The sequence below is a fragment of the Strigops habroptila genome, chromosome Z (assembly GCF_004027225.2).
Source record: "Strigops habroptila isolate Jane chromosome Z, bStrHab1.2.pri, whole genome shotgun sequence".
NCBI classification, from domain to species: Eukaryota; Metazoa; Chordata; class Aves; order Psittaciformes; family Psittacidae; genus Strigops; species Strigops habroptila.
Window position 1 is genome coordinate 30,165,581 of NC_044302.2, and position 22,796 is coordinate 30,188,376.

The 22,796-nt window shown below is 41.6% G+C and overlaps 2 protein-coding genes across 11 annotated transcripts in view; one reads left to right on the forward strand and one right to left on the reverse strand.

Annotated features, from left to right (window-relative positions):
* ATP6AP1L (ATPase H+ transporting accessory protein 1 like) overlaps positions 1-22,796 on the reverse strand; it is a 756,678-nt gene that overhangs the window by 364,364 nt on the left and 369,518 nt on the right. The window lies entirely within an intron of this gene.
* The window catches only part of ACOT12 (acyl-CoA thioesterase 12), a 32,614-nt gene continuing 12,951 nt past the window's right edge, over positions 3,134-22,796 (forward strand). For 5 of the 9 annotated variants that reach the window (XR_003989189.1, XR_003989188.1, XM_030470276.1 and 2 more), the window contains exons 1-9: positions 3,134-3,395; positions 5,982-6,051; positions 11,441-11,501; positions 12,469-12,570; positions 14,809-14,941; positions 16,812-16,962; positions 20,962-21,081; positions 21,517-21,603; positions 22,422-22,572. Coding sequence is in view for 7 of the 9 variants with exons in the window: in XM_030470276.1 (XP_030326136.1) it covers positions 3,260-3,395; positions 5,982-6,051; positions 11,441-11,501; positions 12,469-12,570; positions 14,809-14,941; positions 16,812-16,962; positions 20,962-21,081; positions 21,517-21,603; positions 22,422-22,572 (1,011 nt within the window). In the remaining 2 variants the exon portion in view is untranslated. Of the gene's footprint in view, positions 3,396-5,471; positions 5,635-5,981; positions 6,052-11,440; positions 11,502-12,468; positions 12,571-14,808; positions 14,942-16,811; positions 16,963-20,961; positions 21,082-21,516; positions 21,604-22,421; positions 22,573-22,796 lie in introns of all 9 variants that reach the window. The other 4 variants (XM_030470278.1, XM_030470277.1, XM_030470279.1 and 1 more) reach the window with 3 other exon arrangements.

Below are 22,796 nucleotides of genomic sequence, written 5' to 3' on the forward strand. Positions count from 1 at the left end.
AAACAGTACTGCACCTGTTGTTGCTGCTCTTTTTACGATTTCAGTTCAGCAGGAGAAGCCTCAGGCCATTAAGTGGCAATCATTTATTGACAAAAACTTTTTATAACTGCATTAGCAAGCAACGGTGCAGAAGGGAAGTTAATTTCTTAGTCGGTTAACCAAACTTTTAAAGCTGAACTCACTCTAACTCACCACCAGTTCTCATTTCACAAGAACAATTTCAGCAGAGTTGGTGACTGAGTGAGGTATGGGTTTGGATATAAGACATCCTCCATCTACCTCTGACCATTTGTTCACAGTGGGAATCAATAATGAGAAATCTGATGGTTCACAAAGATGCTTCCCAAAGACTGCCTAAGCCACATAGTGTTGGTCCAGCTACCTTCACCTGGTGGTGATGCCAGAAGTGGTACAGGCTATTGTGCCACAAAAGGTACTATTCAACTCAAAACCATTGAAAAGCACAGATTCTTTTCTGTAAGATATTAAATTACTTGCGCCAGTAATTTAATTTCTCTAATTTTTCAGTTGTGAAAGGAGAACAATATTGACCTTGCAAGTATTTTCTGAGGACAAATACATTGAAGGCTGTTAAATAGTGTTACTCCAGTGGAGACGGTGTGAAGCTAAAGGAGTATGTATAATGGACTGCAGAGAAGGAGTCACTGAAGCCAACTGGAAGACTCACATTAGAGTCTGTTAACTCAGCAGGCAGGGTCCAAGAAGAGGAGCTGGAGGGCAGGAGAAATGCAGCTTACAAAAGCAGAGGCTTTTCTGGGAAAACGACATTTTAGGCTGCGAGTTACCTCACCTCATGCTCCAGGTGTGTCTGCCAAGTGTCCAAAGCAGTGTAAGCCACATGCGTTGTTCACTGGGATCCTGGGAGGCCATTCCTGTTCTGGAAGGGCAGCTAGTGCTTCTACCAGACATATTTTGAATGACATCCTTCCCTTAGAAATTAATAGGTATGTTTCTCAAATACCAGCTTTCCCTTACCCCAACAGAAACTAGAGGTTACCTTTTCTGCTTCTGCAAAACTCCACCATACAGCCCAAGAGAGGTCTGCTGACCACTCATCCCAAGCATGTAGTCCTCCACATAATTCAGAAAGTTTCAGATGTGAGTAGATTGAGATTTGACTTTTACCCCTCTATGATACTAACAGCTCTGTAGATTCTAATCTCACAGCAGATGAGATATATTATGGGCCAAACACCTGATCACTGGGACTATGTGAAATGGAGGCAAAAGTTACCTACGAAAGAACGAAAAATAAGCATTATCTTAGAGAAAGCCTGGTCAATGAGCAGGACAAGGTAAACCTGAAAACACATTTACAAATTACTGGCCTAGGAAGGCAAAACACAAGTTTCTGGTTTTGTTTTTGGTTGGGTTTTTTTTCTGGTTTTTTTTTTTTTTTTTTTAAATAGGAAAATGTTCAGTTCTGTTTAAAGAGTCTTCCTTCTGACATCCAGGATCCATGGTGTGAGAAGTTGATACTTGAGATTTTGCCATCTGGACTGAGCAGGCAAGTAAGGAGAAAATACTGGCTGCATACTGTTTACAAATCCTGTTCAGGCAGCAAGACGGAGGTATGCCACTGCCACTTCTGAGAAAGCCTTGCCTGCACTGAAGCCAGTCAAAGAAGGAAAGAGAAATCAGTAGAGACATTATTTCCCAAAGCAACAGAATAAATCTAGGGACTAGTACAGCATGCTGATTTTCTCTGGAATGTAACTACTGTGATGATACAGCCATCCTGTTGCTCGCTAAAAGAGTATGTGACAAGGGAACAGATACCTTGCTGTAACACAATGATAGTAACAGACCATGCCGGAAGAAAATCACTACTGCACTAAGAAACTCTTATCTTGGTGAGGCAGGTTGGTTGAAATTCAAATTTTCCTGGCTGTTACGCATTAAAGTTGGATCTTAAACAATGTTTAAATGAACAAGTATTCATTATACAAATTCACTGCTGTATGTTTTTAATAAACGTGGGAAGTCTGTCATTAGAACAGTAGGTAACAAGTCATAGTTCGATCGTAAAAAGAGGAAAGGCTGTAAGGAAAGGCTACAAATAGTCTTGCTGCTCTGTTGAAAACCATGCTATTTACAATTCCTGGGGGGGCTGAAAATAGCACAGAGTCAAATACAAGCTTTGCAGTCTTTCATTAAAGACCATTTACAAGTTACATACTGCTATGTCAAAGCAACATGCCTGCTCTATGAATCAGCCCTGCCTTCACAGCTGACAACCCAGGCAGTGAGCATCTCCAGACTGCCCTCTTCATATGGTTGAGCGTTCATTAGCAATTATCCATGGCAGTAGTCTAACACCAACCTTCCTGACTGATTCAAAAGCAATTGCTCTACTCTTCCTACTCCTTCCCTGTTCAAGGCCAGGCTGGACACGGCTTGGAGCAACCTGGTCTAGTGGAAGGTGTCCCTGCCCATGGCTGGGGGTTGGAACTGGATGAGCTTCATGGAAGGGACTTAAATGTCCCTTCCAACCTAAACCACTCTGTGATTCTGTGATTCCTCAGCAGTGCTTGCATTTTCATGGTGTGCAGAAGTGCAACATCCTGCAGTAATCTCACCAGCCATGTGAGGAGAACAAGGTAAGAGAAGCAGCCCTCTATGAGGTCTCCAGTTAACTCCTGCAGGAATACATGACCAGGGCCGTGGCCACCGCCGGAGGTGTCAGAACGTCTGTACCAGCAGTAGCAGGGGTTCACGAGGCCATAGCTCCTTCCCCACCTGGAGACAGGAACGTGTCTACCCTGGGACTATCTGCCGGGCTGCCATGTTGGTGACGAGAGAGCAACACATCAGAAAAGGGGAAAAACAACACAAATCTGAGCCCGATTATAAATATTTCAGTGGCAAAGCGCATACCAAGACCCACCGGCAGCCCCGGCACAGGCTCCTGGAGCCGCGCCACCGTGGCGGCTGACGGCAGGCCATCAGGAGCCGCGCGGATGGGAATGCGGCCCCCCTCTTCGCCCCTGCGGGGCCGCGTTTGCCCGGCGGTGCTCCCGCCCACCCTCCGCTACCCGCTTCCCCACAGCCCCGCGGCTCCTTCCCGCCTCCCGCAGCGGCCCGGCCCCCGCCGGAGGCGGCGATTCCACTTCAGCCCTGGGCCGGTCCCGCCCCAGCGCGGTCGGCAGTGCAGGAGCCGGGGCCGGGCAGGGACAGCGCTCCCTTTCTGTGTGCGGCGGAGCCTCGACCGCCGCTGCCCACCCTCACCCGCGGCGCCATGGAGGGGCGCGGGGTGGCGGAGGGCGGCGATGTCTGCATGTGCCAGCCCGTGTTCCCGGCCCACGCCGACCACCGCGACGAGCTGAGCGCTGGGCAGCTCCTCAAGTGGATGGACGCCACTGCCTGCCTCGCAGGTAGAAGGGCAGCGGCGGGCGGGAGCATCGCCTCAGGGCGCCGGGGCAGGGGCCGCCGTTGCCCCGGCTCCGCTCAGGAGCGCGCCTTGAGCTCGGCGGCACTGTGGGGACAGCATCTCCTTGCCGGAAAACCGGTAGCCCTGTCCCCATTTTTGCCCATGACGGGCGAGGAGGAGGTGGAATTTTGCCCCTGGAGGGGCTGAGGGGAGGGTTAAGAGAAAGTTTAAGGCGCGGGAAGTATGTGAGATGTGGGAGTTTAGATTAGGAACAGGCGTCAGGGGAGTGAGAAAGCTCCCAGGGCTGGAGGGGAGTGTCAGATCTCAGCGGGTGACGGGCGGTTAGGATGAGACCTAAAGACCACAGCAGCTGAGGGGAAAAAAAGATGGAAAAAAGAAAAACATCAGAAGAAAGAAAAGGATTAATTTAAAAATATTGGTATACATATGAAAAAAACCAAACCACGCAACACGACAAAAACAACCACAAATTTAACCAACATGCAGAGCACTCTGTGTCTGGTGTAGCTCAGCTTAGAAAACTTTTAAAAGCTCCTCGGCTAACTTCTGGAAGCAAAAGCCACATCTAAAGCACTAAGAAAGCCCAAGTCTCTGACGCCTCTGCTGTCAGTGGACCCCATTTCCAAGTACAGCTGCATACATTAGCAGCCCATAACAAATCTTGCAGAGAGTACCGGGTGTGTTTGGGGAGCTCAAGCCTCCATGCGATGCAGTGACCGTGGTGTGCTTGCTGCTCAGTGCCACTTGTCCTCTACAGAAAGAGTTTGGATCCTGGAGAACTTGTCCCACACAATAATGTATCTGGCATGTACCAACTTCATAATATGATCATGCATTTTTTTATTCTAGCGCAGAGCCATTTGGTTTCAGCCCTTCAGTGATTAAGCCCGTAACAGTGCTCTCTGTGGAGAGACTCTGAGCTGATTTCTACAAGCCCTGAACTCAGGCCCCTGCTCTGAGGTGGCAGAGCCCCAGCTGCTACAGCAGTTCATCCTAGCTCCCTTGGACCCTATTTAAGCTGTGATGATCTTCATCAGCTGTGAGTCCATCACCAGAGCTCACTTTCATAATTGCTTTTTCTTGGTTAGGCTTTGGCCAGCAGTGGTCGTGCTGCGAGGCTGATCCTGTAGCACACAAGAGAATTTCAACATTTTTCCTTAGTTTCCTTTTTGTGTCACAGCAAACTCAACATGCCAGGCAGGGATTTGTTTGGCTTTACCATTTCTCACTCGCATTAGTGCCAGCTGGTGCAGTTGCGAGTGCCTGGGATTTGCACCTTCCTCCTTTCATTTTCATACCCTGTTGCTTTAGGTGCACTGCAGCCCATACATGGCTGGCTTCTTCCTCACTTTTGAGGCTATTTATGACTATTACCTACTCATCCTCTTGTATTACCTGTCACAGTGACAGCTCCACCCTCTTGGTCATCTGTGACATTTTCCCTTTCATCACAGTTTACTGTGTTTCTAGTAAGTGCATTTGTGTGTTTTACGATCGTATTTTCGAAGGGAACTTCTCACATGCTGACGTAACTCGTGCACCATCCTCCAGTTCCTCCAAGCTTTTGCTTGCGATGCTCACTAAAAATACTGGGCTGTTTGGGAGTGAGAGCTCCAGCCTGTTGTGCAGTGCTGTTTTTCTAGCTTTCCTGCTAGTCCTCTCTTTTACCTTTTACTCAGGGAACTTTTCGGAGCAGGGCTTTACTGTGTTCATACGGCTCCTAGTGTGCTCCAGAGAAAATTTAGCCTCTGAGTTGGAACTCTGGCTGCTATGGTCAGAGAAATAATAAATCACAATAACTTGCTGTAAAATAGTAACTGTTGGCCTATTAAATATTAACAGTAAAGATGTTTACCTTTTCCAGATTAACTTTCATAATTAATACAAATAGAGTGCGTTGTTTTTCATAGCCAAATGCATCCTAGGGAGATGAAGAATGCAATTCAAATTTTGGTAAAAATATTTTAAATTAAATAAGCGTGTTTGGTTGTGGGTTTTTTTTTTAATTCTTGCTTGTATTTGTTTTATTTAATTCCTGCATTTTTGGTACGGCATCGAGGATGCACACCTGCTCTCCACTGCTGTGACCGTGCTAATAAGCCAGTAGATCTCCCTCCTGTGTCTGAGAGCCTTCTTCAACTGATGTGAAACTTCCACACTGGTTTAACACAGCCGATATTCCTGGCATCCTGTTTTGAGGGAGATTGCTGAGATTTCTTTAGGTGTGTGAATGCTATGTGACTCTTTTTGTTCTGCAGCATGTTTATTGATGCTCTCTTACCAGAATGTTCATTTTTAGAGGAAGACCTTAGAGCTTTTCAAACTGAGAAGGATCATTATCATCAGTTAGCCTCATCTCTTGATGTTACCCTTATTTCATGATAAATATTAACTTTATTCTTACTTAGCTTTTCTTTTTCTAAGAGGTCTACTGCAGGCTTGCATTAAGGTGATCAAAAGAAGTGGGATCTACTGTGTTTCATCTCTGTCTCTTGTGCACAAGTATATAAGTGAATAGCTTGATGCAAACACAATGTGGTAATTGTGTCCCCCTGTGTCTCTTTTGAAGCTGAGAAACATGCTGGTGTGTCTTGTGTGACTGCATCTATGGATGACATACAGTTTGAAGAGGCTGCCAGGTACAAAACCAGCTAACATCAGTCAAATGTTTTCATTCTAGAGATTCTTATTTGGCAGAGATAAACTGAGGCATTATAAAATCTGAGATAGCAGGCCAGTGAGCTTCCCGGAGTGACAGGGCTATATCTCAGAACTGCTCTTTTCTATCTGTGATAGCCTGGCCCACCTAGAAAACAGATCAATTTCACACATAAAAAATAGACTGCAGTTACTTTGGCTTGGCAACCTAGATGCCAGGTAAGAAACTGATTGGCCAGTGATCTTTGGCTCTAGTTAAAGGCAATACTGCAGGCTGTTACTTATCTCTGTTAAATAAGGAATACATGCCTATAACAGTTATTGTGTGATTTATTTTTTTTTCTTCTGTTGCAGGTGCTCTTTCAGTTAATTTCTCAACATCTCTTTCTTTTAGCTCTTTCAGAAAAATGTGTTCATATAACAAAAAAATGTTTTGTGTTTGTGATCACTGAGTATTGACTGAATCAATGTCCGGCTTTCAGCTAGGACAGAGTTATTTTTGTTCCTCGTAGCTGGTGCAGTGCTGTGTCTCAGCTTTAGTCTGAGAACAATGCTGGTAACACACTGATGTTTTAGTTGTTGCTCAATAGCGCTTACGCCGATCAAAGACTCTTCAGTCTCTCATGCTCTGCCTGTGAGGAGGGGCACAAGAAGCCAGGAGGGAGCAGAGGCAGGACACCTGACGCAAACTAGCCAAAGGGGTATTCCATACCACAGAACATTATGCTCAGTATAGAAACTGGGGGAGGTGGTGGGGACCCACCGATCACTGCTGGAGGGCAGGCTGGGCATCAGTCACCAGGTTGTGAGCAATTGTATGGTGCATCACTTGTGTTTTGTGAAATTTTATTTGTCCTTTTTTTTTTTTTTTTGGGTCGTTCCCTATTGTCGTGGTTTAAGCCCAGCCAGTAACTCGGAACCACGCAGCCACTCGCTCACTCCCCCGCTTCTTCCTCCCCCCGCTCCTGGAGGGATGGGGAGGAGAATCAAAAGAATGTAACTCCCACGGGTTGAGATGAGACCAGTCCAGTAACTAAGGTACAATACAAAACCACTACTGCTACCACCAATGATAATAACGATAAGGGAGATAACAAGGGGAGAGAATACAACTCCTCACCACCCGCCGACCGGTCAGTACGCCCCCGACCTGAGCAGCGATCTGGGCCTGCTGGGTAACTCCTCCCAGTTTCTATACTGGGCATGACGTGCTGTGGTATGGAATACCCCTTTGGCCAGTTTGGGTCAGGTGTCCTGCCTCTGCTTCCTACCAGCTTCTTGTGCCCCTCCTCAGTGGCAGAGCATGATAGACTGAAGAGTCCTTGATCAAGGTAAGCATTACGTAGCAACAACTAAAACACTGGTGTGTTATCAGCATTCTAAATAAATCAGTTCTCATACTAAAGCTGAAGCACAGCACTGCACCAGCTACTAAGAAGGAGAAAAATAACTGTTACAGCTGAACCCAGGACACCTATTATTATTATAAATATTTTTATTGTTGTTATCATTTCTATTATTATTAAATTTTACTTAAGTTCAGTTATTAAACTGTTCTCATCTCAACACACTCTTCTTCTTCTGATTCTCCTCCTCATCCCACCCAGTGCGAGGGGGAGTGAGCGAGCAGCTTTATGGCACTTACTGCTAGCTGGGCTTAAACCACGACAGTCTACAAGATAATACAGGACTTAACTTCTGTTTTAACCATTTTTCGCTGTTTTCCAAAGGATAAAAGACACTATAAGAGGAAATCACATATTTATTCCTAAGCCATATCTTTGCAGAAACTTAAAGCCATTACTTTGTAGTTTTCATGTATTTTTACACCTTGCAATTTGGAAATCAGTGAGTGCTTAGATGGAATGAACCTGTGGTTACACAGATGAACACGCATGAAATTGTCCGGACTGTGAACCAAACAAAGCTGGCTGTTGGATGTACAGCTGATGTCAGTTTAAAACTTTTTGCAGTGCAGGAGTTTACAGACATCCTCTCACAGTTCTGAACAGCGGATTTTTAGACAAGTGGCTATTAGGATGAGAACTAGAACTAGTAACAAAGAAGTGAACATGGTCATTCTGAATCTAGAACTCCAGAGAGTTTTTTGGTCAGTTTTACAAAATTAGTTTTAAAGTGTTTGTCCTGCCTGTAACAGATTTCTGGTTTTTGTTCTTTTTTAATTTATCCTTAGGAAAAAAACCTCTCTGTGAAAACCGTAATCAGAGAGTCCTACAAATGAATTCAGGGTAATGTTTTAATTTCAGGCATAATATTTCAGATTTCAGTAGCTTCAGGGCAATTTTCTCTCTTTGTTTCCAAGAGCAGAACAGAGCTCCTAAAATATGATGAAAATACTTTTCTTTCCATATTTGTCTCCAAATAGGTCTCTAGTCCTTCTTCACTTGTGGTGCCAATTTTTCATTTTTAACAAGAATTCAGGTTACAAGCCTAATAACTGTGAAGTGGTTTCAGTAATTATTTTTCAGCCTCAGGTTGTCTCTAACATTCTGATTGTAGTTTACTTTGTAATTTCCAAAATTTTGACAGAGCTTGTTGATTATACAAACATCTTGCATAAATAAGAGAGCTCTTGTATCTCACTCTAAATTAAAAAGATGTTTTGTAAGTTATCTATCTACTAAAAGGTTTCATTTACCTAACTCAGGTTACCAAATGTTCTGTAAGGATTAATTCTTCTGTGCATATTTCTTTTTGGTTGACATGGAAACAGACATTTCCACAAATCTCTGTGTTGTAAAACTCAGTTTTATGCCATAATAACAAATAAATCCCTCTTCCTTGTCTTTTTAATATGCAGCAGTTCAGTGCTAGTAAGAACATCTGATTTTAAATTAAATTTATTTAAATTTTGTTCTATAGGTGCTCTATATGTGAATAATATTCAGTCATTCTGTTACATTTTAAAAGCTTTCTGTTTAATGCCAGGTGGATGTCTGTTTGGGAATTCTGTGTAGGTAAACGGTGTTCTGTCACTTCTGCCCTTACCTATCTATTTAAATGCCCAAGCTCTCTTGGCTTGAATAAATCAGTTTGTCCAAAGTCAGAATATGTGATATAATGTAAATCATTTCATTTTGAAACAGCTCCTGAAAGTATATGAAAAGACATTTCCCTATCCTAGTGTCTGGCCATCTCAGTTCTGACATTTTCTGATATGGCTGTGTACTCCAAAGGAGTACACTTTTCTACAAAGCAATGTTAGTGCAGCTGCATAGACTGCTTTGTGCACCAGGGAGGTGCCAGTCAGTTGGGGTGTCTGATGTCCGTGAAGTCCAGGCCTGCCTTGTTGCGGGACTGTCTCAGGCCAAGTGAGATCACATCCAGCTTTGTTTAGTTGTTTCCACCCTGCAGCTTTCTCACACTCAGACAGAGGGAGACTTACTTCTCTCAACCTCTCTTACACAATGTTCTCGCACAGAGGAAGAGAGGTCACTAGGGAGGTGTCTCTGGCAAAGGTGAAATAAACAATCTTTGCACAGAAGAATACTTACAGGCCAGTAAACCTGAGATTGAGACCTTTGCAGTCCCTGATGGGACCTCATGGACAATCCAGTATTGTGGTATTCTTGACAGGGAACCATGACGTCCTCTGCATGCATCTGTAGAGACTCTGAATTCTCTTTCTTTTAAGGAAGGCCTCTCTCAGTATTGGCATATATTGCGTTTAATCATGCAGTTTGTCCAGTTAGCATATAGTCCTTCTTTCACCTCGTACTTATGATTGCTGTGTTACTGTAGTCCTCTCTCTTGGGAGTTTTATGACAAATACAGAGCTTTCAGAGGTGTTTCTTGATTGGCTTCTGACTCTAAGCTTTCTAAAGCCTTTTTACAACATTGTAATGTTAACTTCTTTTCCAAACTTAGACATAAATATTGTGTTACTATTATGAACATGTTCTTCTTTTTCTGGTGGTCCCCTTAGCTGTGAGTTTAGAATTGTATTAATGATTGTGCTTTTCCTTTGCAATGAATGATGGAACAATTCCTTCTGAATATGTTCTTCAAAAGCTAATGAGGGCTGTGTATTTGCATATGGTCTTCTTATCTATAGCCATTTTCCTCCCCCATGTACTAAAAGGCTTCCACTTGCGTTCTTGAATGTGAACAAGAAGAAAGTTTCCATGTAATTGGTTGTTCTTGTCTGGTATTGTAAAGGAGCAGGTTTCCTATTCCCCATTCTAGTGTTTGGTAACAATTCATTTGAAGTTCTGGCATAGAGAGAAGCAATTTAAGAAAAGCCATACCTTTAAATGTCAAAACCGTATTCATTAAATCAGGAAGAAATGATGAAAGATTTTTTTAATATAAACTCAGGTCATAACTGTGCCAAATCCTTAGCTATAAATGCCTATTTCATAGGTACTCAAGTGGTCTGAGTTATATTTTCAAGACTCAGATGTAGCTACCTGTACTTAGCCAGCTCTGGGACTGATCTTTACAATTGTCAGTCTGTCTGAATTTCCTGAAGGCAGTGGCCCAATGCCCAGTTATTTTGTCTGTTGTTCTGACTTATCGTGCACATCATGTCCTTTTATTGCTCTGCTTAATAAGGCAGTTTTAGGGGAAACTGACTTCTTTCTACCCTTTCAGCACTGCTTTGTGTTAGGGTATTAGGGGTTTAAAAACAAGGGTCACTCCTGTTACCAACACATAACAGGTACTTTAGACATTCCAGAAGGAAATAAATTAGTTTCTCTTGTAAATTTGATATTATTTAGGTAGAAAGATACAATTCTGTTTGGGGATTCTATGTAGGTAAATGGGGAAGAGTAGTTGTTCAGGGGTATGCTGTTAGAACAGAAGGGACATGCTGCAGCCCTGTTCTTGGCTAAAACTTGGAAAGTGACCTCTTTCCTCATCCTTCGAAGATGTGAAAGAGCACTTTTTCTCCTGGGATTGTTTCCTCATGTACATGTATCCGTATGCTAGAGAATATACAAGGAGTGTATCTTGTGTGATAGATACATCTTGGTTTGCAGATAGACGTACTCAGTGATTTGGTGTAACTCACAGCAGGATGTCCCTTTGATCAAAAGCAGAATATAGGCCAAAATTTCTTGGGGTGTCCTGGGGCCTGGAGCATGCCTGATGTCACACAGGCATCAGCAAGGAGAAGGAATGCTAATATTAAGCTTACACAGTTTTCTGAATGACTAAAATTGTTACTGAACATGGATGAGGTCTGACGAGTTACAGAGCTAGGCCTTTTTCAGTGCATTTTCAGTATGGGATGGAAGACACAGACTGATATAATGAGATTTTCTTCAGTATTAGGAATACCTAGAGAGGCAGGTTCAAGCCCTTATGAAGCTGCATGATTACATACCATGTTATTTTTCTTAACAGGGTTGGACAAATTATTACCATCAAAGCAAAGGTGAACAGAGCATTCAAAACCAGCATGGAGGTAAGAGATCATGACTATCTTAACAATAAGATAAAGAATAGAAGAATAGGTGGGAGGAGTGGAGGAATGCAGCATTGGTCCAGGAGCTTTGTACAGATATCTAAAGAATAACACTGCCTAATGAAACTGGTTTCATAATGTGTATTATAGTAGCATGTTTCCTGTAAAATAATCCATGTCAAAATAGAAACTGGACTCTGAAGACTGAAAATATTTGGCAGGTGTAATGGACAGGATAGGATAAGTAGTGTTGGTCCAGTCCAAAGCTGTTGACCTTTAAGCAGTCTTCAGGTCAGAGCTAGGATCCACTGAATAGGTGGAGTTCTAAGTATTTTTGAAACTTCTGATACAAAATATTTATCTCAGGTGTATACATGTTCTTACTCTTCCTTTTGTAGCAAGTATGCAATGCATTGCCCAATCACTTACTTGAAATCAGGACTGAACCTTAAGGTTCAGTTTCTCCACATTATTCCCAAGCTCATTTCTTGTTAATATTAATAGGGCGATACATCTCACAGAGAATGTATTCCAAAAGGTTCTAAAAATTAGAAAACAGTCAGAAGCTTTAATGCATGTCAGGCCTGTCTCACACTGGATCAATTAGACTCTTTCACCTTCAAGTGTTTCATTGAGTTTTATACGTTTATACAGACTTCTCTGCTCATACAGATCTCAGGGACTCCAAATGGCACACATGTAAATGGAGAGATCCATACAACTAAATCTAAGTGTCTTTCCTGTTTTTTGCTTTACCTTACAAGTGATGCTAAGCATACCTACAGTTGTACTAAAAAACTTTTCAGAACTCGGCGAATATTGTGATGTTCTTATGTGTTCAGAGATGGCTCAGTGATAGCAGAGCAGTTCTTTTACCTTTTTTAAGAGACTGCACCATTTTGTCTCAACTCAGCTGACAATGATGTAAATACTTTTTTTGTCTCCTTCCTCCACTACCTTCTTCTAGGTTGGCATCAAGGTTACAGTACAGGATGTTTTGACTAATGTTGAAAAAATTGTGAGTGTGGCATATGCAACATATGTAGCCAAACCAGTTGGTGCTGGAAAGGTATTCCTTCTTTTTTCTTCTATGCTAAATTACTGGGACTGAGTTTCTTCTAAATAATCCAACTTTTCTGGTTGTGAGACACACTAAAATGTTCATACCTGTTACTCTGATGAGTCATAGGAAAACAGCATGAAGTGCAGACTTTATGGAGATGCTTTTTTTTCCCCACATCTCTGTTCTGAAATTCCTAGGCTTTTTTTTATTGTTTCCACTTTGTCTTTCATGTTTGCTAATAATAGAACTAGTGTCTTTGCGATATTGAGAGAGGCAAGCACTGGAAGAGAGATCCCTGTGAATCTACATAGTCTCTGTCCTTTTCAGTAACTGATGTATCTACATCCTGAAACCTGCAAGGGTTGTTGGGGGTGGGGTTTCTTCATCCTTTACTTCCCCTTTTGAAGAGGTTATTCAGACATCACTATTCAGATAAAAGACATTATTTTTAAGGTAGCTTCCAATCTAAATTAATCCTTCGCCATTTTTATTAATTAGTTTTCATGCCAATGTTGTTTCTTCTGCCCGGTGTTTGGCTCCCTGGTGACATTTAGAAATCAGTCTCACGGTACTGTTAGCCTTCACATTGCTGTGCCGAGCAGGCACAGTTCTTTTAAAGCTTTGATATGAGAAAGGCCAAATATTCCTCAGATGCTCTTAATAAACGCCCTTTGTGTTGTAGTATTCTACTTTTTCGAACATGGGTGAGTACAATCATATATCTGACTTTCTTGTCTCATTGAACATGTTATGACAGTGCATCTGCCTCTTTAATCTCCTCTGCAGATTGGCAAAGAGCAGTCATCACATGAGCAATTAATATATATGATCATTTCTGCTTTCTCTTCTGTAGTGATATGTTAGTTTGCAGAAGAAACTGATCAGAACAGTTTTACCAAAACTAAAGCCCAGCTTGTCTCTGAAAGGTTAATGGCTAAATTGGTTAACCTGAAAACACCAAAGTAGTATAAAGTAAGGATTGTTTATTATTGATTTGATACCATATCGGTGGCATCAACCCATTTACCTTTTGCCCAGATTTCCAGGGAGATTAATTCAGGATTAAATTGGTGATGATTAACTAAGGTTAAGCTTAAGACAGTAACACCCCACAGGGAGTTTGAGACTTCAGTTCAAATTCCATCACAAATTAAAGTGTTGGAGAAATTAAAGAACATTTTTTCAAATCCGCTTTTCTGAACAACCGTTGCTAAAGTTGTGCAGAGAGCAACAGTATGCACTCACCAAATTAATCTTTTAGTGGGGTCATCTGGAAAAAGCTAGGAAGCTCTTGAGGAGGGCCAGAAAGGAGGCAAGGAAGCTGCAAGAGAGCTTGAGTGAAGACTCAGAGCCCTCTTGAGAAACGTGAGCAGCACCACTGCAGGATACAAAATGTTGTATTTGTGTTGCAGTGCTTGTGCATTATTTTAAGGTTTCTGAGGGTAGACCTTGTAGACAAGTCACACAAGTGACTGTTCAGTGGCACCTCTGCAGTATTTATCTAAATGTAATAATTTTCTTAAGCCAGTACAGGTTTGGATTTAGTTTGTCATTGAACTGACATACTTAGGAATTTTTACTTACGGGAGAAGGTCTGATCTTGCCAAGAAAAGGGTGTATATCTGAGCATAAGCAGCATTTTTAGGCATAAATGTATAGTCTGAAGCTGCACCAAGTGCTGGGTGTTCATGTGTTTCTCCTCCACCTCAGTGCACCTCAGTGCTTCTTTGAAAACTGGTCCTCAAGATAGGTGGGATAGGCTGTGGGAGTATGGAGAGCATTTCTGCTCTCCATAGAGGGAGCTGTTTCTGTCGTGAGTGGGAGTCGGCTCTGGGATACACTTTCTCATAGACTCTACGACTGATTAATGCAACTGGATTATTTTTCTGATACAAAAAATCAGTAGTCAAACCTACATATCAAGATCTTCTCATTTTTTTCTTGTCTGTTTTCTTTTTTAAATGAGAACTGTCTTAAACTGTGTGTGCTGTCATGGGCATTTGTATTTAAAAGCTAAAAGCACTTTGCTATTGAGTTTTAACAAGTGATTCAGAAAGGATAATGCAGCATCTCTTGAACTTTAACTCTGCACTTGTTTGTATTAATGGAACTTGTTATCTTGGACAGTTGATAGCAAAAGGTTATAGAAAATGCTGATGCCATTTTAAGCTCAAAGTGCACTTTGTTGTGATTATGGTGTTCAGAACCTTTTTTTTTTTTTTTTTTTTTTTTTTGTTTGCATAGATTGAATTAGAACCTGTAAAGCTGCTGTCTACAGAAGACCAGGTGGAACACAGCCTGGCTATTGAGAGAAGAAGAATCCGACTGGGCTATGAACAGGTCTTTCAGAACCTAATGCAGGAGAGTAATAACGAAGGTGATTACTGTGGTCAGCATCGAAGATGGAACAAATGACTTATGGGCAGCTGCAAGGGAGGAAAAAAGCAGACAAAATGCCTGAGTAGAGCTCCTTGACATTGTGGTATCATGTAGAAAAGTGTGTGCCAGATTTGTGAGGGAGTGTAAGACAGTTATTCTAATAGAGTGGTATTTCTTTGTCTTTCAGACATTCCAGATTTAAAAATGCAGGATTGAAGGCTAAGCGTGTGTTAAATAGATGTGAAATGCAGATCTTCCTGTAGGTTATCTGTGTAAGGTTTAACACTTCACACAGAACTTTGCAAAATGATAGTAAAGTCCTATGACACTAGTTGTAATATAGATAGGAGCATAATTCACTCAGGCTTACAGCCATGTCTTTGCAAGAAAGCACTAAACAACCATATTCATCTTGTGAGATCATTACCAACAAGCAGGAGAAACTTCACTACATGCAGGTCAAAACAGGTAAAAGAAATTTAAAATCCTCATGACCAAATTAGAAAAATTGAGCTATGAAACAGGTTTGTTTTTATTTCTTATCTCTGTTCTTAAAGATAGTTGCACTCAAAAGTTGCTGAGCTCCCCTGCAAAAGAAATTATTCAGAGCAGTTAAGAAATATGCTGGTATTTGGAAAATCTGAGCCATAGCTCCGCATATAAACAACAGATATCATGTGGTTTTACTGAGGAAAGACTAAACCTGTTGTAAATATAGATTCCAGTTGTAACAGTTTAGTAAGATTATCTAGAACTGAAGAGACAAAAACGAGTTATTTGTCTTCTTGGTAACTGTCTGATAGGAAACAGCTTGCTACCATGAAAGACAAATCAGAGGTTGATGATTTTGTTTCCACTGCCTTGCCTAGAAACTTTCTCGAAGGATCTTGTCATTGGTAGCACTAATTCACCTCCTTAAGGAGACAGAACAAGCAAAATAGGGGAAAGAGAGAAGAAAATACTGTGTGTAAAGGCTGCCAGGTAGCAAAATAGGTGTAAATCATATCCAGAAAGTGAAGTTTGTTTTCTGAGTGATCTTATGCAACAACTTAAGTAGGTCCAAAGTGCAAGTTAGTCAAATATGTCCACACTTTCATGTAATCATAACTTCAGTTAATTATGGCAAAAGTCAAAAGTACGATTCAGGTCAAGAAGCTTCTAGCACAGATACACTTTAAAATGATTGGCATCATCTCATGTCTAAATCTGATCTTGCAAAACATAACTGAAAAAAAAGAGTGAGGATGTATAGCTAAACATTTGAAAGTGGAACTGGAAAATGCTCAAATAATGGAAGATCATTAGTGATTCATAGCCGTATTTCTTACTGTCATGTGTCCTGCATTGTCTCTGGTAATCACAAGATTTGTTGAAATAATCATGCCTAACCTTAATTAGACTCATTTACACAGGTGCCCATCGCACATGGTGGTCAAAGTCTATGGAAGTCATTTGAGCAAGTGATAAACTCTCTGACAACATGCATTAGGGGTGATGCATAGCAACCATGAATAATCACAGGCACATGCAGAGGCTGTGCATGTCTGCATTCACAGGTAGCCAAGCTTCACAGTAACTGCTTCTGACAGTTCTGTGAAAGGATATAGTGGGGGCTGGGAAGGATCACTGTGCTGTGATAGACTGAAGGGTGCACCGTCCGTTACCACTTATGTCTCTTGGAAGAAGAGAGCAAATCTTCAGCCTTTTGCTTCCCTTGCAGAGAACAGAGGTCTTCTGTGTCTTTCTTTTTTTCTTCTTTTCAGTGTTGCCTGAAGCAAATTGCACACTTCAGTAACGGGGTATTTTCTTCTCAGCTATCAGAGTTACTAGCTGAAATAATTCATTAATACATTGCTGCCATATTTCAGATACTTTTGAAGAGGAAGATGCAGTTTCAACTGAACTTACTCATGTACAGAGTACTGAGCTTGTCCAGCCTCCTCATGCTAACCATCATGGAAACACTTTTGGTGGCCAGATCATGGCTTGGATGGAGACAGTGGCAAGTATTTCAGCAAGGTACTTTTCTATATCATAGTCTTTGCACATGGTTCTAAATGGATGTGATTTTAGCATTAAGGGTTTCACAAGGATTTATTTTATGAAAAATACAGACCCAAGCCTTTGTGACTTTTCTTCCTTCTAAGATTGCAGGAGGTCTTTGAAGTAATCCTGTGGTATAGTTCCCACCGTATGCCACACCCCTGTGGGAGACAAATGTTATTCTTCTGTTACACATGGAGACCCTAAGGCAAAAGAGGCAGTGTTATCCTCCTGAGAATCTCTGTAGAAAGTCAGCATTGGACATCAGAATAGAAGCTTGCCCTCCTTGTGGTTGGCGCATTATTTTAAATGTAGGGTTAGTTCTTATGTCAGGATAAAACCAGTAAAAACCCTGTATCATCTGATACCCAATAGTGAACAGGCTTCTAAATGTTAGTCTGCAGATCCTTATGCCAGAAGAAAGAATAAGTCAGAGAAGAAGAATGGAAACAGGTTCTGTTTTGTTGGTGCACACACAGAATGGATGTATAACCTTCAGCAAGTCACTTAACCTTTCAGTCTGAGTCCCACGTCCTAAGGGGCATAATATTTTTAACTTTTTAAAGGGCTTTGTCATCTTCAGGTATTAAGTGCGAAGTATTTTTGTGAGACTGCCTAGTATTGCTTGTCAGTATGGCCTAGACTTAAAATAATTTAATTTCTCTTCCAGTGAAATAAAGCCATTGTTTTTATCCCTCCTTGGTTTTGGACACTGTACAAAGCTTCTTTGTTAGCAAAACTAGAGTTTCAGTTTGAATTCTTCTTGTATAGCAAGTGACCTAATTCACTGCAGGGATGTTAGATACGTTTTCGCCTTTTAACTTTAATAATTAAATGACTTCCCCATTCATTATTCATTTAGTTTCGATTTGTAGCCAGTAGTTGTACTGATAACAAGAGATTTTCTGTAGGAGTTGGATAAACAGCTTGTTTTAGTAACATTAGAATGCACTGACCTTACACCAGTGTGTCATTTCATTGCCTTCCAAGGGATTGTTTCAGATCTTTGCCATAATATGACCCAAAATATTTACCTGTTTTCATTTTTCATAGATTTCATCTAGTGAGAGTCACATTTAGGTTTAAAAAGAGAAGGAAAACATCAGCAAACCAAGTACTGAAAAATTTTTCTTTGAACTAATGTATGTCAAACACAATTCGTCATGTTGAAAATTTCAGGAGTAATAGCTGGTGACAAAGGCTTGTTAAAAACAGAGATTTTGTGCTTTATGCTTGAGAAATGGCTATTTTCGCTACAAACCTTTTGTTAGGCCACTCACAATTAGACCTGACCTTTGAAGTTGCCAGTTAAGAGCCGGTATGGCCACAAACTGATGAAGGAACATAAGAGGAGGGCTAACACTTGACAAATACATTTCTAAGGGTGTTTTAAAGGTTACTTGCCCTTAAATTCTCCTGCTTCCCTCCTGCCCCCACCTTTTTGTCTGGACAGTAGGTGGAAATATTGCAGATAGCAATAAAGACATTTGAATATTAATAATACTAGTTTGGTCTGGATCTGTACTTTTGTGTTTCTTACACTTGCAGTAGAAGTATTCGGAGCATAGTTTTCCAGGAAAACTGGAATATGTAGGCCAAATTTCTGGTTTTTTCCTCCCTTATTTTCAGTAATACTGTGTTTGCATCTTTCTCGTGAACATTGTAAATAAGATCACTGTTTTGCATTTAAAATCAGAAGAGCAACTTAATGAAATGACAGTCATTTGAATCTGTTAGTCTATTAGAAGGACGTACCAGCAATTAGTTACCTACAGGTAATTGTGTGCTTTTAAGAATTCTGGTACATTAGTTTGCAGAGTGCAGTTGAGTTAAAAGGCAGGAACGCTACAAAACTGTATTTTCAAGTTTAGAAGCTGCACAATGAAAAATCTATTCTCAGATGTGCATATGGGATTCTTACTGAGTTTTGCACACTTGCATGAGTACAGACCGTGTTTGTTTTCGAAGTCCAAAAATAAATGGCATTACTGCGTATTGTTCGCTACTCATGCGATACAGAGAGATTCCAGTAAAGAGTGGGGCTTTGACTACATTCAGAACTCCTGAATCATAGAATCATAGCATTATGGAATGGTTTGGGTTGGAAGGGACTTTAAAGCTCACCCAGTTCCAATCCCCTGCCACAGGCAGGGACGCCTTCCACTAGACCAGGTTGCTCCAAGCCCCGTCCAACCTGGCCTTGAGCACTGCCAGGGATGGGGCAGCCACAGCTTCTCTGGGCAACCTGTGCCAGGGCCTCACCACCCTCACAGGGAAGAACTTTTGCCTAAGATCTTATCTCAATCTCCCCTCTGTCAGGTTAAAGCCATTCCCCTTGTCCTGTCCCTAGAGGCCGCTGTCAAAAGCCCCTCTCCAGGTTTCTTGTGCCCTTTAGGCACTGGAGCTGCTCTAAGGTGTCCCCTTAAGGAGCCTTCTCTTCTGCAGGCTGAAGCAGCCCAGCTCTCTCAGCCTGTCTCCAGAGCAGAGCTGCTCCAGCCCTCGCATCATCTCCATGGTCTTCTGTGGATGCACCCCACCAGCTCCACATCCCACTTGTGTTGTTGCCCCAGAGCTGGACCAGGAGTGCAGGGGGGGCCTATCGAGAGCACAGCAGAGGGGGAGAATCCCCTGTCTTGACCTGCTGCTCACATTCCTTTTGAAGAAGCCTAATTTTTGCCCATTCCAGAGAGCATGCAGACTGGACCCTAATTCCACAAACCCTTAACCTGTATCTGTGCTGCATGTTTTTCTTCTGGAATGTCTGTGAAGGTCAAAGAAGTGGTGAGTTGTTGGAATTCCATAGCATAGATGACACACTATTGCAAAGCTTTTTCTTTAGCAAAACTTTAGCCATGTAGCTGGGTTTGATCAGGTGCATCTCTGTTTATCCACTGTACTAGTCTAAAGGGCAGTTTTGCTAGTACACTCATGGAAAGGGTACTTGCCTGGCACAGACAGTCTTCTGTACTAGACCTGCAAAGTTTTACCACAGTGGCTACAGCCTATTTCACAAGCAGTTCAAAGAGATCCAGTAGGGCAACCCAGCTGAACATAACTACATATAGTTGAGCACAGTGGAGGATTAGGTCTAGAAGAAGAAAAGACACCTGAGCGGACACACTATGCAATCAGAAAGATAAGGGGAACAGGCTTACTAAGATTTGTGTGTTTGTAATACACCATCGTCCCCCCAGCTTTTGAAATTTAGCCCACAGTTATGTGTTTCTGAATCAGTAAGTGATCACTTCAACATCTTTATATTCTTTTTTATGTGCAAAGATGTGTTTCCCAGCTCAGCACCAGTAATGAACTGCACATAATTTTGTAAAACAGATGAAATAAAAAAAAACAAAAACCCACAACAAGAACAACTATGCGTTTGACAGTTGTATGAGTAGGTTTTAATTCTTATTTCATATAATGTTAGCAGAAAACATCTGACAAGCAAGCAAAACTGCAAATATTAAAAAGAATAGACAGACTGACACTGCTTTGCTTGAACATTGTTTCTGGATCTCAACCTTTCTGCTCAGGTTTCTTTTAATTGTTTAAAGGCTTTATGATCTGGCATTTCTACATACTGAGCAATATCCTACTCCCCAGGCTGTCATATAGAAATTAACTAAACTCTGTGAAGTAACTGGTTACTCTGTAGGTAAGGGATTCATGATCTGGCTCCAAAAGAAGGTAATATCAAGCAGCGAGAATTAATTAGTCAGTGTTTGTAAAGTGTGTTGAAATTGAAACGGCATGACATAAGTGGTATTATTATGTTTGAAGCTTGAATTATATGCACTTGGAGCTGAACATGTTAACTGTATTTCAGTGAGTTATGGAATAAATTAGCGTAACATAGTGATCTTCTAGGTTGCACAATCCTTGTTTTTCTAATCACTACCCACTTCAAATCTAGCAACGAGGTTCTTTAACACAACTGTATGTTTTGCTCTCTGCCTCTCTTGCTTTCTTTTTCAGCCGCCTTTGTCGTTCATATCCTGTCCTGAAATCAGTCAATATGTTTAAATTCTGGGGACCATCCGTCGTGGGTGACCGCCTTGTTTTCAATGCAATTGTGAACAATACATTTCAGAACAGGTAAGCTCCTCATCTGGTTGTCTTCCTTGACTTGTCCAGCACCAGCCTAAATGCGTGTTTCAGGTTGCAGCTATCTGTAGGGTTTGCATTACTGAATAAATGATTTTTCTGCTGGGGCTTTCAGGCATATACCTATAACTATCGGTCTATGTGTGATTTTTTTTTTTTCTTAGTGAAAGTTTTAAAAATTTGTTCTCTGACATTCACTCTCAATTTAAAGATCGCTTGTCAAAAAATTCCAATCCTGCAAATTCAGACCATAAATATAACTTTGAAATTCAGGGATTTTCAAGAGATGAGTTGATTCCAGAGCTTTGGTTCTTCATAAGACTCTAGCTTGGTGCCAGTGTCTTCTTGTCTTGGCATCTCTTGGCAGATCTAGGTTCTATTTATTGCTGGCAAAATTCATGCTTTATTTCGTTTATTTCTTCTCAGTGTTGGTTTGGGTGTACGCAGAGGTGAGGCTTTGCCAGTTGCAGTTTGGAATAAATGGCTGCAGCCCAGCTGGAATTCTATCTTTAGTTGAGTATATGGTCACTGTAAGCATGAAACATAGATCTTAGTACACTGAATGCCTGCTCCTGGATTTAGTGGTGTGGCTGTTGACCCATCATGCACAAATGCTTCCTGCTAATGGTTAATCTCTTTTTCTCTTTCCCATGCATGCACTACCTTCTCTGCAGTGCTAGGGCTACTGTTGTGTTTACCTTACAGAGAATCACGCTCTTCTGACCTTTGGCAACAAGATAGCACTTCTCTGCTAGGCTGTTTCCCCATCTACAGCATGGCTTTGGGCCAAAACACTGTCAGGTTATGCCAGGACTGTGACACATCTTATGTGGAACCCTGTCCCAGCAGGAGGTTATGTTCAGAAGCTGCAAAAGGTGTAGCAAGACAAGCCACAAAAAGGCAGAAGCTAAAGTAATTCCTCCTCCAAATTCTGTACAAGGGACAAATGTTACCCTCACATTGCTGTTCTGTGCCTCTTTTCTTTGTAGGTGTATTTGGCCCCACTGAATCCTAGCAGGGAATGAATTGCCTTCATACCATGCTTCTGCTGAATGCACATCAGGATCATCCTGTTCACTTTTGCTGTCTGTTCTCACAGTATGCTTACTGGTGGTCATATTTTGCTACATAATTCAAGCTAGTGCCACCTTTTATTTTATTTCTGAAATGTTTCTGTCCAGACTGAGTAATTTATTTTGTATGCTGCAGAACCTGTGTGAGTCAGGCCTCCCTCACAGAGAAGGGTATACAGCAGCCCTTTTTAGTATGTCTTGGAGCTGCTTCTGCATCCCTTGTAGTAGTTCAATAACTAATTTAAACTTCTATTTCAGTGTGGAGGTTGGTGTCCGTGTTGAGGCTTATAACTGTGAAGAATGGATCAAGAACCAGGCACGGCACATTAACAGCGCGTTTCTCATTTTTAATGCTTTAAATGACAATGGAGAGCTGCTCACCCTCCCCAGAATCAAACCTACTACACAGGTCAGTTCTGATCCTCAGGAGTAGGATGAATGCACACATAATGGTTGGACTTGATGATCTTAAAGGTCTTTTCCAACTGAGTTGATTCTGTGATTCTGTGAGATTCCTGGCAGTGTTCAAGGCCACCTGGATGGAGTCTCGGGTGACATGGTCTAGTGTGAGGTGTCCCTGCCCACGGCACGGGAGTTGGAACTAGAGGATCTTAAGGTCCTTTCCAACCCAAA